At 47.9% G+C, this 14136-nt stretch overlaps 1 protein-coding gene across 1 annotated transcript; it reads right to left on the bottom strand.

Moving 5' to 3' along the window:
* Positions 1–2460: 2460 nt before the first annotated feature.
* LOC130116614 (protocadherin-10-like) lies at positions 2461–10112 on the bottom strand. Its single transcript, XM_056284578.1, has 4 exons — positions 7596–10112; positions 6542–6603; positions 5940–6061; positions 2461–2738 (listed from the first exon to the last, which is right to left on the bottom strand). The coding sequence occupies exons 1-4, from the start codon at positions 10110–10112 to the stop codon at positions 2461–2463; spliced, it is 2979 nt and encodes a 992-aa protein (XP_056140553.1).
* Positions 10113–14136: the final 4024 nt, after the last annotated feature.

Raw genomic sequence — 14136 nt, 5'->3', positions numbered from 1 at the left:
ACACTACACACGGCGTGTTGGCTGCATCACAGAATGGCTGTTACACGTCATTTGACCTGCTTGTTGTCCCTGGACAGAAGAGCGTCGTACTGCGGTTCACCCGGCAGGCCTCGGAAGCTCAGTTAAGTGGAGTGCAAGTTTGAGTTTGGCCTTGGGGTCCCAGGTTTTTGAACACCAAACAAGGCCAGGTTTATTCTTTGAGCTGTGGTCGTTGTCCTAGGGGGGATGAACGTCTTGGCTTATCAACACAATGGCAAAATAGCAGCTGTTTTTGCAATAATATTTAGAGTTTAGTTTTACTGTTTGTTCCATAATGTATTAATACTACTCCAACGATGGATACAATTAGTAGTAATACTGCTAAAAAAAATTTGGTCTCTAGTAAAGAAGAAGAAAGCCACTTTATTTTGTCATTATGTTCTTACAATGAATTGTATTATTACAACGAATGTGTTCTCTGCGTTTAAGCCATCCTATTGTATAGGAGCAGTGGACAGCTGCAGCACCTGCGGACCAACTCCAGTTCTTCTTTCCATTGCCTTGCTCAGGGGCACAGACAGGAGTATTAACCCTAACATGCATGCCTTTTTGATGGTGGGATGAAACTGGAGCACCTGGAGGAAACCCACGCAGACATGGGGAGAACATGCAAAATCCACACAGAATGGACCTGGGATGACCTTGGGTTCAAACCCAGGACCTTCTTGCTGTGAGGCAACAGTGCTAACCACTGGGCCGCCATGCCGCCCCATGAACATCTATAGATACAGGATCATTGTATGGGTCCTGGGGCTCCTTTGGACCACTGCTTCCACACAAGTAGAGGCTGCAGGTGCCCTTGTTGGTAGCAGCAGTCGTAAGTCGATGATCATTCTCAAAGCTGGAGGCTCTGTGAGGAATGCTTCGCTGTGGGGCTTTCCATTTCTTTTTCTTGTCAGCACATTGGGCCATAATGGCCATAATGGATTCCAAGGCCTGGCAAGCTTATTATCTTACATCTTTGTTTTCTTAGACGGCCAGCATTGATTTTGAAATGCACTGAGATCAAAATATCTCAGAAATGTGCAGTGCAGAAACATACATAGTTGTTGTTTTACCGTGAACTTGATCGCAAAAGGGAAAAATTATAATGCCAGCCTCCACTCCTACATGCGTAGCCTTACCCGAGAAAGGTGCAATGTGTGCAGCAACGATTTTCTTTTCTTTTTTTCTAACTCCAACACCTCAAAATGCAACTTGAAATGCGACCCCAATCACACAGGACATAACGCTAAGCTTGCTGAGCTCTCTTTACGCCTTTAAAACGTGGCAGCTCATGGAACAATGAATTATACAACACTCATATGTGATATTTCCATCAGATTCTTTTCATTTATTCACAATTACATGGGAGTTCATTTGGCAGTGAGATCACTTTAGGCTCAGCAATGTTCTAAGTGGTTTTACTTGTACTTAACACTTCACCCAACTGTGTCGGTGGCAAAATGTAAATTTTGCAAAACATAAGAGAATGACACTAATCATCCTTAATATTCAGGATCTACTCATAGAGCGGATGCTCTCTCAGCATTGCTCCTCGAACCACGATATGTAAACCATTCCTCCTAAGCTTCTCATTTTATCTTGCAAAATTAAGCAATGACAAAAAAAAAAGGACAGGCAAACGACAATGAAAGATAAAGATTGCATTACTCTCCAAATGTGACTACACCTATAGAGTTGAAGAGTTTTATCTCCATTCAGTTTCAACACACTGTAGGCTACAAGTCACGTGAATTGTATATTGATGGAGAGTGCGTTTTGCATAAACCACAAACCTCAGTTGTAACACCAGGTGCTAGCTAGCAACAGCCATAGTTGTGTTTGTCATTTCAACTGATGAGATTAGACAACATGTTAACCCTGTCTGCAGTACTATATGCTGTATCTGTACCTCCGCTTTACACTGCTTACATGCACAGTGTGACTTGCTTGCATTCAGACTACACATACAACACCGGGAATGACATAGCCAGCGTAACCATCACAAGTGAAAATGTTCCACAGATTTATCAATCGAAGATGTGATTTGTGACTTTCAAAGCCCTAATCTGGGTTTTATTGAACATATCATTTATGGATATAAACATAATGCAAAATACTTTGCTACAATATTTTCAAATAAATTAATATAAATTAAAGCTTTCCACAAAGTAATGGGTTTCTCATGCTGTCAGTCTTTGCAGAGCTGAGACAATTTGAGGGAAAAAGCTATCCTCAGTTTAGTTAAAGGAACATAAAGTTCGTGGTTCTTGCAGATGTGGTGATATACATATATATATATCCCACAGAGGGTAGGAAACAGTTACTCTACCTGCTACAAAGAGCAATACTTCTGCAATGGAGCAACAACTTATAGATACTATTTAATGAAAGGCATATATCGTACTCACATAAAACACACTGATTATTGCTGGTGTATCATTTAAAGATATCATTGGTTATCAGACCATCATCTTTGTCCAGAGTTTGCTCGTAGTTTGTGAGGAACCTCCTTTTCTTCCCAAACGTGGAGAAGGTGTTGTACACATCCAGTTCCCCTCTGGGCGCTGGTTTCAGCGTGCAGTAGCCGGATGGGGTACCAGGGATATATACATTGTGCAGGTAGTCTGGGGCTGCCATCGCAGAAGGAGGCTGCGTGCATTTTGGAGTCCACGGATAGTTGGGACCCCCTCCCTCCTCAAGAGACATCTTGCAGTCTGTAAAGAAAGAAAAACATTATTGAAAACACAAGCTTGTTCCCACGAAGGCCTCGTGTTGCTGTGCAGTGCATGCAAATGGGACCATGTTTAGCATATCCGAGTCAGAATCCGCTTTCCTTCTATTGGCATGGTGACCTTGAGCACACAAGACATTGTACTTGCTGGGTTGTTAGTTAAATGTAAGCCAACAACACAATCAGAAAAGAAGTATAAAGAGAAACTATGAATGAGAATTACATTTAATACTTTAGCGTCCCCAGATATAGTGGAGATTAGCCTTTGGCTTCACAAGGCTGATTGAAAACAGGTTGAAACCAGACAGGTTAGGTGAGAAACAGGTTGAAACCAGACAGGTTAGGCTAGAAACAGGTTGAAACCAGACAGGTTAGGCTAGAAACAGGTTGGAAGCAAACAGGTTATTTTAGAAACAGGTTGGAAACAGACAGGTTAGGTTAGAAACAGGCTGAAAACTGACAGGTTAGGTTAGAAACAGGTTGGAAACAGACAGGTTAGGCTAGAAACAGGTTGGAAACAGACAGGTTAGGTTAGAAACAGGCTGAAAACAGACAGGTTAGGTGAGAAACAGGTTGGAAACAGACAGGTTAGGCTAGAAACAGGCTGAAAACTGACAGGTTAGGTTAGAAACAGGTTGGAAACAGACAGGTTAGGCTAGAAACAGGCTGAAAACTGACAGGTTAGGTTAGAAACAGGCTGAAAACAGACAGGTTAGGTGAGAAACAGGCTGGAAACAGACAGGTTAGGTTAGAAACAGGCTGAAAACTGACAGGTTAGGTTAGAAACAGGTTGGAAACAGACAGGTTAGGCTAGAAACAGGCTGAAAACTGACAGGTTAGGTTAGAAACAGGCTGAAAACAGACAGGTTAGGTGAGAAACAGGCTGGAAACAGACAGGTTAGGTTAGAAACAGGCTGAAAACTGACAGGTTAGGTTAGAAACAGGTTGGAAACAGACAGGTTAGGCTAGAAACAGGCTGAAAACTGACAGGTTAGGCTAGAAACAGGTTGGAAACAGACAGGTTAGGTTAGAAACAGGCTGAAAACAGACAGGTTAGGTTAGAAACAGGTTGGAAACAGACAGGTTAGGCTAGAAACAGGCTGAAAACTGACAGGTTAGGCTAGAAACAGGTTGGAAACAGACAGGTTAGGTTAGAAACAGGCTGAAAACAGACAGGTTAGGCTAGAAACAGGCTGAAAACTGACAGGTTAGGTTAGAAACAGGTTGGAAACAGACAGGTTAGGCTAGAAACAGGTTGGAAACAGACAGGTTAGGTTAGAAACAGGTTGAAACCAGACAGGTTAGGTTAGAAACAGGCTGAAAACAGACCAGTAAGAAAATGGATAATAGCAATAAAAACAAAAACAATTGTTCCTATCATTATTTACATGTGCAAATGTGCAGTGAGGTGGCAATGAGTTAGGAATTCATCAGGCACTTGGCGCAGAAGACCTGAACACATTCTGTGTATCACTGGATGCTCTGTGGCGCCTCCCAGAGGAACGCGCGTTAATTAAACGATTGCTTTTTTTTTCATTTTTCTTTGTAAGACTCTGAGTGGATGTTTGGGTTGTTGTGCGTAGCAGTGAGATCTGTTTATTCTCGTTACACAGCATTAGGATGTGCTTTTCTTTCCCTCTCTCGCTCTCTCTCTCTCTATCCATCATGTTCCCCCATTTTTTTCTCCCCAGTTGTGCTTGTCCAATTACCCCACTCTTTCAGGCCATCCTGGTAGCTGCTCCACCCTCCACTCCCTCTGCCGATCCGGGGAGGGCTGCAGACTACCACGTGCCTCCTCCGATACATGTGGAGTCGCCAGCCACTTCTTTTCACCTGACAGTGAGGAGTTTCACCAGGGGGATGGAGCGTGTAGGAGGATCACGCTATTCCCCCCAGTTCCCCCTCCCCCCTGAACAGGCGCCCCAAGCGACCAGAGGAGGCGCTAGTACAGCAACCAGGACACATACCCACATCCGCCTTCCCACCCGCAGACAAGGCCAATTGTGTCTGTAGGGACGCCCGAACAAGCCAGAGGTAACACAGGGATTCGAACCGGCGATCCCCGCGTTGGTCGGCAACGGAATAGACCGCTACGCTACCCAGATGCCCCTTCTCTCGAGTTCTGATGTAGGTTTTTTCCCCCTCTTTTTTCTCTTATTGTTCACAGCAGTTGAGTTTGTGTTGTGCAGCACAACTTGCACTGAATGTGAACTACACAGTACAGTGGGAATTGAGTTTGTAATGTAGCTGAATTAACCTAAGAGTAGGTGAGAAGGGGTAGGAAAAAATAAGTATACTTCCTCCTACTCCTTCTCGAGCATGTAAAATATAATGATGTATATGATGTATTTGGAGATTTGTTCACTGAGTTTGATGTGTGGATTTGTTGATCACTTCAGTTTACTGGCAATGTCTTACCTGTATGTTATATCCGGATTATTTACATGTTTGAAATCAATCAATCAATCAGTCATTCATTCATTCATTCATTCATTCATTCATTCATTCATTCATTCATTCCATTAATCATAACACAGAAGAAGAATATATAGTATAAACTCATAAGACTGAGAAAGAAATGATGCTGAAGTTAGTATGCTGCATTACTGCACAGTGTCTTCCAGTGCTAAAGGCTGTCTTTTGGGTTTTATGTCCTGAATGGTGTGAAATTAAGCTGTCATAGCTTGTGGTGATACGGTATATATGAGTCAAGTGCTGAAAGATTCAAAATGTGCATTACCTGTCACAATCCACATCCCTTAATAAGAACTTTCTATAGAGACTGGGGCGAATCTGATTCATCCAGATTCGACACCAGCCATATTTAAAACCTGGCTACATCAAGGCAGGAAGGAAGGCCAGCAAGAAATCGGGTTGGATCTTTACACTTGTTATATGTGCACCTAGTTGGAAGGGGATGCCATAGCCAATATGTGGTATATATAATTAGTTGCATTCACTTTTAATTGGCCAGGCCTGGGTCTATATCAAACGGGTTAACGTGGAGGGAGATGAAACAAGAAAAGTAGTTTCAGAGCTCTGTTCCGCGTTCTGAGAGCTTCACACATCACAGAAGGGAAGAAAGTTCCCTATGTGTCATGAAAAACAGTCAGGTTCAATCCTTAGTTCAAAGATCCCCTATATGCACAGTGACGGTGTCAAAGTAACGCTGTATTCCACCTACCACGCATCTGATTTCCCCAGGTCCAGTATTGTGGTGCCACAGAGCAGGAAAACCTATCTGGGTCATGCTGGTCATGTTTGGGTTGATGTGGGAGAGTGCTCTCCATATTTACTGAACTGTATCTGTAAAAAGAAAGAAAAAAAAATTACAGAAGTATTTGTGTGTGTGTGCAGGGCGGAAAAAGAGGAAAGCTTTCTGGTGCCCAGGCGTTCGGGGGGAGGGGGGGTGCATGGAGGCCAGCAATAATCATGTTCATCCTAAATATAAGCAATGATAATGTAATACTTGCCATTGGCTAAACTTCAAAAACATTATAAAATATTTTGCATCCAGCAAGACAAGGAAGATGTTTGTATAAGCGGCAAAGATGAAGCCATAAGGTAAGAAACTGCATTTACTACTAAGAAATGTGTGGTGTAAGTGTAGCAGATCTTATGTGTGGTGTAAGTGTAGCAGAGCTTCTGTGTGGTGTAAGTGTAGCAGATCTTTGTTGACCTTGGTGTATCGAAGTGTGTCAAAGAGTTCTGTTATGGTGTGTGTGTCTGTGTGTGTGTGTGTGTGTGTGTGTGTGTGTGTTGTATTCGATTTAACACTATAGTCACCTCTTGTATGCTGAGTTTCGTTGGTTCTTCGTCAGTGTCCAGTCTTTGTGTGCATGCTTGAACTGCGAAGTTGAAACATATAAGCACATTGAAAGTTAGCTACCAGTTCAGTGGCATTGCGCTGCTGCATCAAGGCAGTCATGCTGTCGTGCATGCTCTTATGCCCGCTGCGGCACAAAGGTACACTTACATACACTAGATGTTGGTCAGTCAATTAATAGCCAGAAGTCCTAAAAATCACAAGCAATCACGAAAAACCAATTGTCTCGGGAAACGCAAGTTACTCTTGTGGAATAAGGTGGTCTTTGGTGCTGGATATATGGGCTTAAAAACCAGAAAAACCAAGGCACCCAGTCCCTGATGAAGGAAAGAGGCCAGAATGTGTCTTAATGTAGTTATTTTAATTATTTGCATCATGTTCAGTTGAACTGGCCAGTGTATTAAAGGCATCTTCTCTTTAGTTTCCTGCCATCTGAGCTGCCATGGTTCTTCTGTTTTCATAAGCAGTCATAGTTCAGTGACTCTGCGAGTGAATAAAACCTTTTCACACCAAATGTCATGACACTTGTGCTTTTATATCTGTGTTCATAAAAACATGATCAACCCTCAGTCTTCAGATGACGATGGCTCCAGGTTCTCACCCAGCAGAGGTGTTGTGTTGCGTTAGGCTACCTTTACGCACATATTTACTGATATTTCTGGCAATGTGAGCATATTACCCCCCACCTCCAACCCCCAACCCCTTACAAGTTTAGGGCCTTATTTCTTCTTATCTATTTCTGACAAGCAGTGAATAAAGCCTTTTGTTGAAAAATGTCGTGACATTTTACAACAATATTTGTGCTTTTCCCCCCCAGTGTTTGATTCCCATGAGAATGGTAGCCTGCCCCACCCAGCAGAGCTGCGGTCCATTATCTTGACACGTGTATTAAGCGAGTGACATCTCAAGCGACGGCTCGTTGAAATCTACCACAGAGTTCAACGCAGAGCCAGTTTCGCCAAACGTGTGTTGATGGCCGGTTTACCGTCCATGCGCCCTGTGGGCGGTAGCTACCTCGTTGGGAGTCGCTGCCCTGTTGTTGGCCAGCTCGCCGCGGTCCAGGGCGCTCCAGCCAGACGTCAGGTAGTCGGTGCTCTTGGCGTTATTTTGCGGGATGGTCATTATCGGGCTGCAAGGCTTGAGAAACATGAAGTCACTTTTGGACAGTTCCGGCGTCAGGCACATTTTATAGCAGTAGACCTGCGAGAGAGCCCCGTTGCCGCTCGCCTCGGCGAAACCGGCGGCGCCGGCGGACACCTGCACGTTCAGGTTGGACTTTTTGAACACGTCCGCGGCGGACGAGCTCTCCGGCCGGGAGCGACAGCAGCCATATAGGGAGGGACCGTATCCTCGGATGGACTGCCCGCCCCGGAGCCGCTTTATGGAAACCAGGACAATGATAGCCAGTAGAAACGTGAAGGAGACGGCGCCCAGGGACACCATTAAATACAACGTGAGGTCGGCGCTGTAATGCGCGCTGAGCGCGAGCTCGCCCGGGTCGGGCTGCGACGGCGGCGCGCTGTCAACAACTGACAGCGTGATGGAGACAGTGGCCGAGAGGGGCGGCTGACCGTTGTCCTTGACCAGAATGACCAGTCTCTGCCTGGTGGGGTCTTTTTCCACCAGCCGGCGAATCGTCCTGATCTCGCCCGTGTACAAAGCCACGCTGAACAAGGTCGCGTCTGTCGCCTGCAGCATCTGGTAGAACAGACGCGAGTTTTGACCCGCGTCCGCGTCCGCCGCGGTGACTTTGGTCACCAGGTGACCGGCGTCCGCCGACCTCGGCACCACGTCCGCGGCCGCCGTGCCGTTCTGGGGCAAGGGCGACTTGATGACGGGCGCGTTGTCGTTTTGGTCCAGGATGAAGACGCTCACCGAGACGTTGCCGCTCAGGGGCGGAAAGCCCGCGTCTTGGGCTTGAACGGTGATCTGGAAGTTTCGGAGTTGCTCGTGGTCAAAAGAGCGCAGTGCGTAAATGTTGCCGTTGTCGGAGTTAATGGACACGTACGTGGACACGGGCATCCCCTGTATGTCTCCTTCCAGGACAGAGTAGGAGAGATACGCGTTCTGGCCGGAGTCTGGATCCAGGGCCGCTACCGAGCAGATGGACGCGCCTGGCGCGTTGTTCTCGGTCAGATAAACGGTGTACGACGGTTGTTTGAAGTGGGGCGCGTTGTCGTTGACATCAGACACCTGGACTAAAATGGTTTTGCGGGTGAACAGTGGCGGGGCGCCCATGTCCCGGGCGGTGAGGGTGATGTTGTACTCAGCGACGTTCTCTCTGTCCAGATAGTCACAAGTGACCAAGGTGTAGTAGTTCTTGAAAGAGGAGTGAAGCTGGAAGGGGACATGATGCGGGATCTCGCAATCCACGTTTCCATTCTCTCCGGAGTCCCGGTCCATCACGCTGATGACGGCTATCACCGTGCCCGGCGGCGCGTCCTCCTGGACGGGTGTAGACACGGATGTTAGGATCACCTCTGGAAGGTTGTCGTTTTTATCCAGGACATTCACCAGGACCTTGCAGTGGACCGCCACGGCAGAGGGGCCCTTATCTTTGGCTTGCACGTATATCTCGTGCATCCTGGCCTTCTCGTAATCTATCAAGCCTTTAACTTTGACCTCCCCCGTGCGCGAGTCGACGCTGAAAAGCTCGCGCACTTTGACGGGTGCGTGTCCGCTGAAGGAGTACGTGATGTCCGCGTTGGGCCCTTCATCTAGATCAGACGCGTTGAGCTTGATCACCACTGTACCCCTGGGTGCGTTCTCGACAAGCCGGACTCTGTAAAACGACTGGTCGAACACTGGAGCGTTGTCGTTCGCGTCCAAGACGGTTATGTCGATCTGCGCCGTGCCGGACCTCTCCGGCGCGCCTCCGTCCACCGCCGTCAGGACCATCTGGTGTGTGCTCTGCTTCTCTCGGTCCAGAGGACTCTCCAGGACCAGCTCCGCGAATTTACTGCCGTCGCTGCGCGTTTGTATGTCCAGAACGAAATGCTGGTTTACGCTCAGCAAGTAGGTGCGCAGGGAGTTGGTTCCAACGTCCAAGTCCTGCGCGCTCTCTAGCGGGAACCGCGACCCCGGCACGGCGGACTCGGATATGTCCAGGTTGAACTCGGTCCACGGGAAACCGGGCGAGTTGTCGTTCACGTCCGAAATCTCCACCTCCACTCTGTACAGCTCGAGGGGGTTTTCGATCACCACTTGCAAATGGAAAGAGCAGGACGCGCTCTGCTCGCACAGTTCCTCGCGGTCGATCCTCTCGTTGACAAACAAAACCCCGTTCTCCAGATTCACCTCCAGGTACTGCCGTTTAGTGCCCGCGACGATCCGGAATCTGCGCATGGACAGCCGCTCCACGTCCAAGCCGAGATCCTCGGCGATATTGCCGACGAATGCCCCGTGTTCGAGTTCCTCCGGTACGGAGTAACGGATCTGTCCACAAACCACATCCCCCAAAACCACCACAGAAACCAGGCAGATGACTCGCCACGGTTGGGACGGCTCTCCCTTTGCGCTCCGTATGTCCATCTGTGCGCAATTCCGCAACAGTTCACGCCGAGAACTGTAGTTTTGAATAGTCTAATTAAGAGGGTGACATTAGGCTACTTACGCGGGAACAGTTGGAGAACATTTTTTTTTTGGCTAAAAAGTGCGTGATGTGGGCTGTACGGGCGCGTGTTGTCAGCTCCTTGATTGTGTCTGTGTGAGAGAAAAGAGAAGAGGATGAGGATGATGATCAGGAGAGGGGGGTGGGTGGGGGGTGAAGCGGCTCTCTGATTGGCACTACTGTTCCAATAGGAGGAAAACGACATCTGCTTCAATTCCAGTTCGAACGCCTCGTAATCTTCCGTTGCCTCCCAGCTCCATCAAATTTATGTCAAGGCCTCGAGGCTTAGACCTCCAACCAAATGTTCTCAGTACCCATTCTTGCAGGGTTTTTCTTTTTTTACGGATAAGCCAGCGCATCGAAGCAAATAGGTTGTGCAAATAACACACGAGGAAGAGTGAATAAAGTCTCTTCAGCACCAAAGTCAGTTGTGATAGGTTCATATACAGTGGCCCATGTTGTAGGTCAGTCTGTACGTCACACGGGGCAGCATCGATGGCGTACACTATAGGCAAGCGATTACTGTGGCATACATGAGACTTGGTGTGTTTGTTGGGGATGAGAGGATTTCAGCCAGGCCTGTCAGGGACTTGCACGGATCTGCTTGAATTTAAGCATGACCAAGTTGCCAGATTCATTTGAGGGAAAACAATTATACGCGTTTCCAATGGCAAACGTTTCCGGCTATCATGGTGGCTTGTATACACACAAAGTGATTAAAACAACTCAAGCAGGAGTACTAAGATGATTTGTGCTGATGGGTAAATTTCCCTCAAATTAAAGTGAAGGACCATTGCCGTGATTACCACCCAGCTTCTTGGAACAGTGCAGGTCTGGTGTCTCCAAGGCTGACCTTGGCAGATGGATGGAGAAGGCTTCTCTATTGAGGGCTGCTAATTTCAATGTAAGTGTTAAATCTCTTGTATCTCCTACTTATATATATAAAAAACAAACTCATTCAAGTAAAAGTGGAAAAGAGATGCTTGGAAAACAGCCAAGCAGCGGTGCATGGCTAAATTGCACCTCTGCTCAATGCGTGTTGTAACTGTCTGCTCTGAGAAGTCCCAGTTTCCCCGGTCCAAAGCTGAAAACACAATCTGTCTGCTAAAATGAAACCGCAGCAGATGGCGAGGTTTTCCATGGGCCCATGCTCTTTTTAATTAATGGAATGGAGATTAGAGGGCATTTTTCCGGGATCATTAGTGAACAGAGGAATTAAGACATTTTGCGAGAAATAATCCCAAGGCTATCCATGTGATGCACATGTGTTTTTTTTCTCCCCCCCCCTCTCTCTGTGGTTCTATTGACCTGCTTTTCACAGCCTAAATGCATTAATAGCTTGTCTTAGCCAAAGCAGGAACTAAGTGGCCAGGATGAGAGAATATAACCACCACATTTACGGATCAAAAATACAAAAGAGATTATCTCTTTGTCACACGCCGCACACACACAAAAGCAGGATATCAATCCCTTTGTCTTTAACTACTTTACGGCTTAAAAACTGCAGGATTAAGGAGGCATAGGTTACTTTTCTGCAGCTTCTGACAGTTAATCGGGTTTGGTTGCAAACAGCGTTGCGTTCTATTTATACGGTAAAATGCTTTGCATGTAACATGTTGCAAGTGCGATTTAGAAGGGAAAAGCGATGCGGTGCCCTGCACCAAACGGCCTGGCAGGAGAAAATGGAGGGGGTGACCTCTATTGTGAGTCTAATACCAGCGCATGCAGAGCAAAGTGATGCAAAGGACTCCAGCGGAATGAGACATCCAGAGATGGGGATTTTTGAGACCTCAATTCCAAACTGATAACTAGAGGACGGCCCGTTATGCACGCGCGCGCGCGCAGTGAGCATTATTAGAGATCCATGTTTAAGGTTAGTGTGGCGAGACCGTTGCCGGTGGGAGGGTTCGGGATGGAGAGGCAGGCACAAGTGAGGCGGCGAACACAGGCTATTATTTATTGTCTCTATTCCCAAAGTGTTTTATGCTCGCACAGGCCGGTGCGCTCGGGTGCTGGAGCCGTTCCTGCCTCGCTCTCTGCCCCAGAGCGGCGTCTGGCTCTCCGTCAGTCCAGGACCCAGCTTCAACTGCAGGATCATAATATGGAGCAGTGAGTTGGCGCACCTCAGGCTGATCACTAATCCGCCTCGCTATCGCGCGTCAGCTTTCCCGTGACCCACGCCCTCTCCCTCCACCCGCAGCCGAGGTTAACGCCACCCCCACGACCACATACCTCCACAGCCCGACTTAGGCAACCTCGGCTTTCTGGCGGGGCGACAGATGGTTTTCATACTGGAGGGTTGCGTCTTTCTGATACCACCGAGGCCAGAGAAACCAAGACTGCCTCTCCATGCTTTTAGGATATTGAGGTGGTAGATCTGTGTTGCAACAACCCTGCCGTTACACTCGGCCCCAGAGTCAACATCCCCCACCCGCCGTGTGACCCCATAGGGCCCTTGCCACTTGGCGAGTAAGTTTCCCTGCAGGTGCAAAGTGATGCAGTCGCGCTCCTCTGTTAGACAGGTGCTGCTGACGTTCTTGGGCCGAGAGCAGGGGTGGGCAGTCTGATACAGAAAGGGCCAGTGTGTGGGTGAAGGTTTTTGTTCCAACCAAGTAATTACACACCTGATCCCACTCATCAACCAGTAGAGTCTTTGCTGAGGAACTTGATTAGGAGACACATGTGTGTAATTGCTTGGTTGGAACAAACTCCTTCACCCACACTGGCCCTTCCTGGATAAGACCACCCATCCCTGGCCTTGAGCAAATTCTCCCGCCCGAGCGTATGGAGTTTTGCTCTCAGGTCCAGGACGTTATGCGCTTTGTTTTTACTGGTGCTTAGACCACTTTCCCAGCTTTCCTTAATCAGGTCCAACACACCTGTCAGCATTCTCCCAGACTCCCAACGGGGGAAAGCCCGTGGAGGCCTGGGGCGCCACCCGCACTGCAAATAAGATGTTATGGGAGTGCAGGAATGAGGAGACGGAGAGATCGAGTCGAGTCAATTCCGTTTACTCGCCACACAAAACGACACCGATACAGCACAATCTCTCGTGGCAACCAGCTAACCGCTAGGCTGCTGCAAACATGGCTCCACCCCAGAAACTCTAAGCAGTGCTACGTCAGCACTCTGCATGTCTGCCTTAAAGGAGCAGCAGCCCCTGGTGACTCTACCCTCAGTTGTGTATCGCCACAATATAACTATTTATCCCAATTGCGGCTATCCTCGTGCTAGAACCTCCGAATCATGGTTTTGAAGGTTTTATTAAATCTCTTCACGAACTCGTCTGTTTGGCGGGCGATAGACACTCGCGCGGATGGATTTTATGTCAAATAATCCCTAAAGTTCGCGAAGTGTTCGTGACATAAATAACGTGCTCTGGTCCATCAGAATCTCTTTCGGGGATTTCGACGCGGGAGATTATGTGAAAATATGCCTGCGCAACACTTTCAGCCGAGATGTCGCGCAGCGGCACCGCTTCAGGGAAGTGCATCGCGTAATCCACAAGGAAACAAAGCAATATCCCTGCTCGCTCCGAGCAATGGCCCGGCAAGGCCCATGCCGAGACACTCAAACGGAACCGGAACTAATGGGCGAAATGGCGCCTTTGGGGTGGCCGAGTGGTTTACCAATTGACGTTGCCAGCAAGACCTACACCACCTCCGCACGTGAATCCCCGACCAGTAAAATTCGGTCGAGTGTTTTTTATAGGTGACCAGCCATGGGACTGTGACAGGCCGCCTTGAAGTTCCCGGCGGCCTTTATAAACGCAAAATATTGTAGCAAATTCGGGGGACAACCACAGGAACTGCCGCAGCTGGGATGCGAACCCGTATCTCCCGCACCTAACCGCTCGACTAAAGATCCGACCCGTTAGGCAAGGGCTAACGTGTCTTCTTATCCATGCACATTACACTACCCCTGTCCTTCGGGGAGCGCGTCCAC

Source organism: Lampris incognitus, chromosome 8, assembly GCF_029633865.1.
Source record: "Lampris incognitus isolate fLamInc1 chromosome 8, fLamInc1.hap2, whole genome shotgun sequence".
Classification (NCBI taxonomy): Eukaryota; Metazoa; Chordata; class Actinopteri; order Lampriformes; family Lampridae; genus Lampris; species Lampris incognitus.
Note: the sequence above shows the minus strand (reverse complement) of the source record. Positions and strands in the feature narration are given on the sequence as shown.

Bases quoted from the DNA above. Each gene is read 5' to 3' on its own strand.
- LOC130116614 (XM_056284578.1), bottom strand. From the start codon at position 10,112: ATGGACATACGGAGCGCAAAGGGAGAGCCGTCCCAACCGTGGCGAGTC. The intron at 6,604-7,595 runs GTAGCTACCGCC...TCAACTTCGCAG, and splicing joins GGGCAGCGACTCCCAACGAG to TTCAAGCATGCACACAAAGA. The intron at 2,739-5,939 runs GTAGGTGGAATA...CTTTCTTTACAG, and splicing joins CTGGGGAAATCAGATGCGTG to ACTGCAAGATGTCTCTTGAG.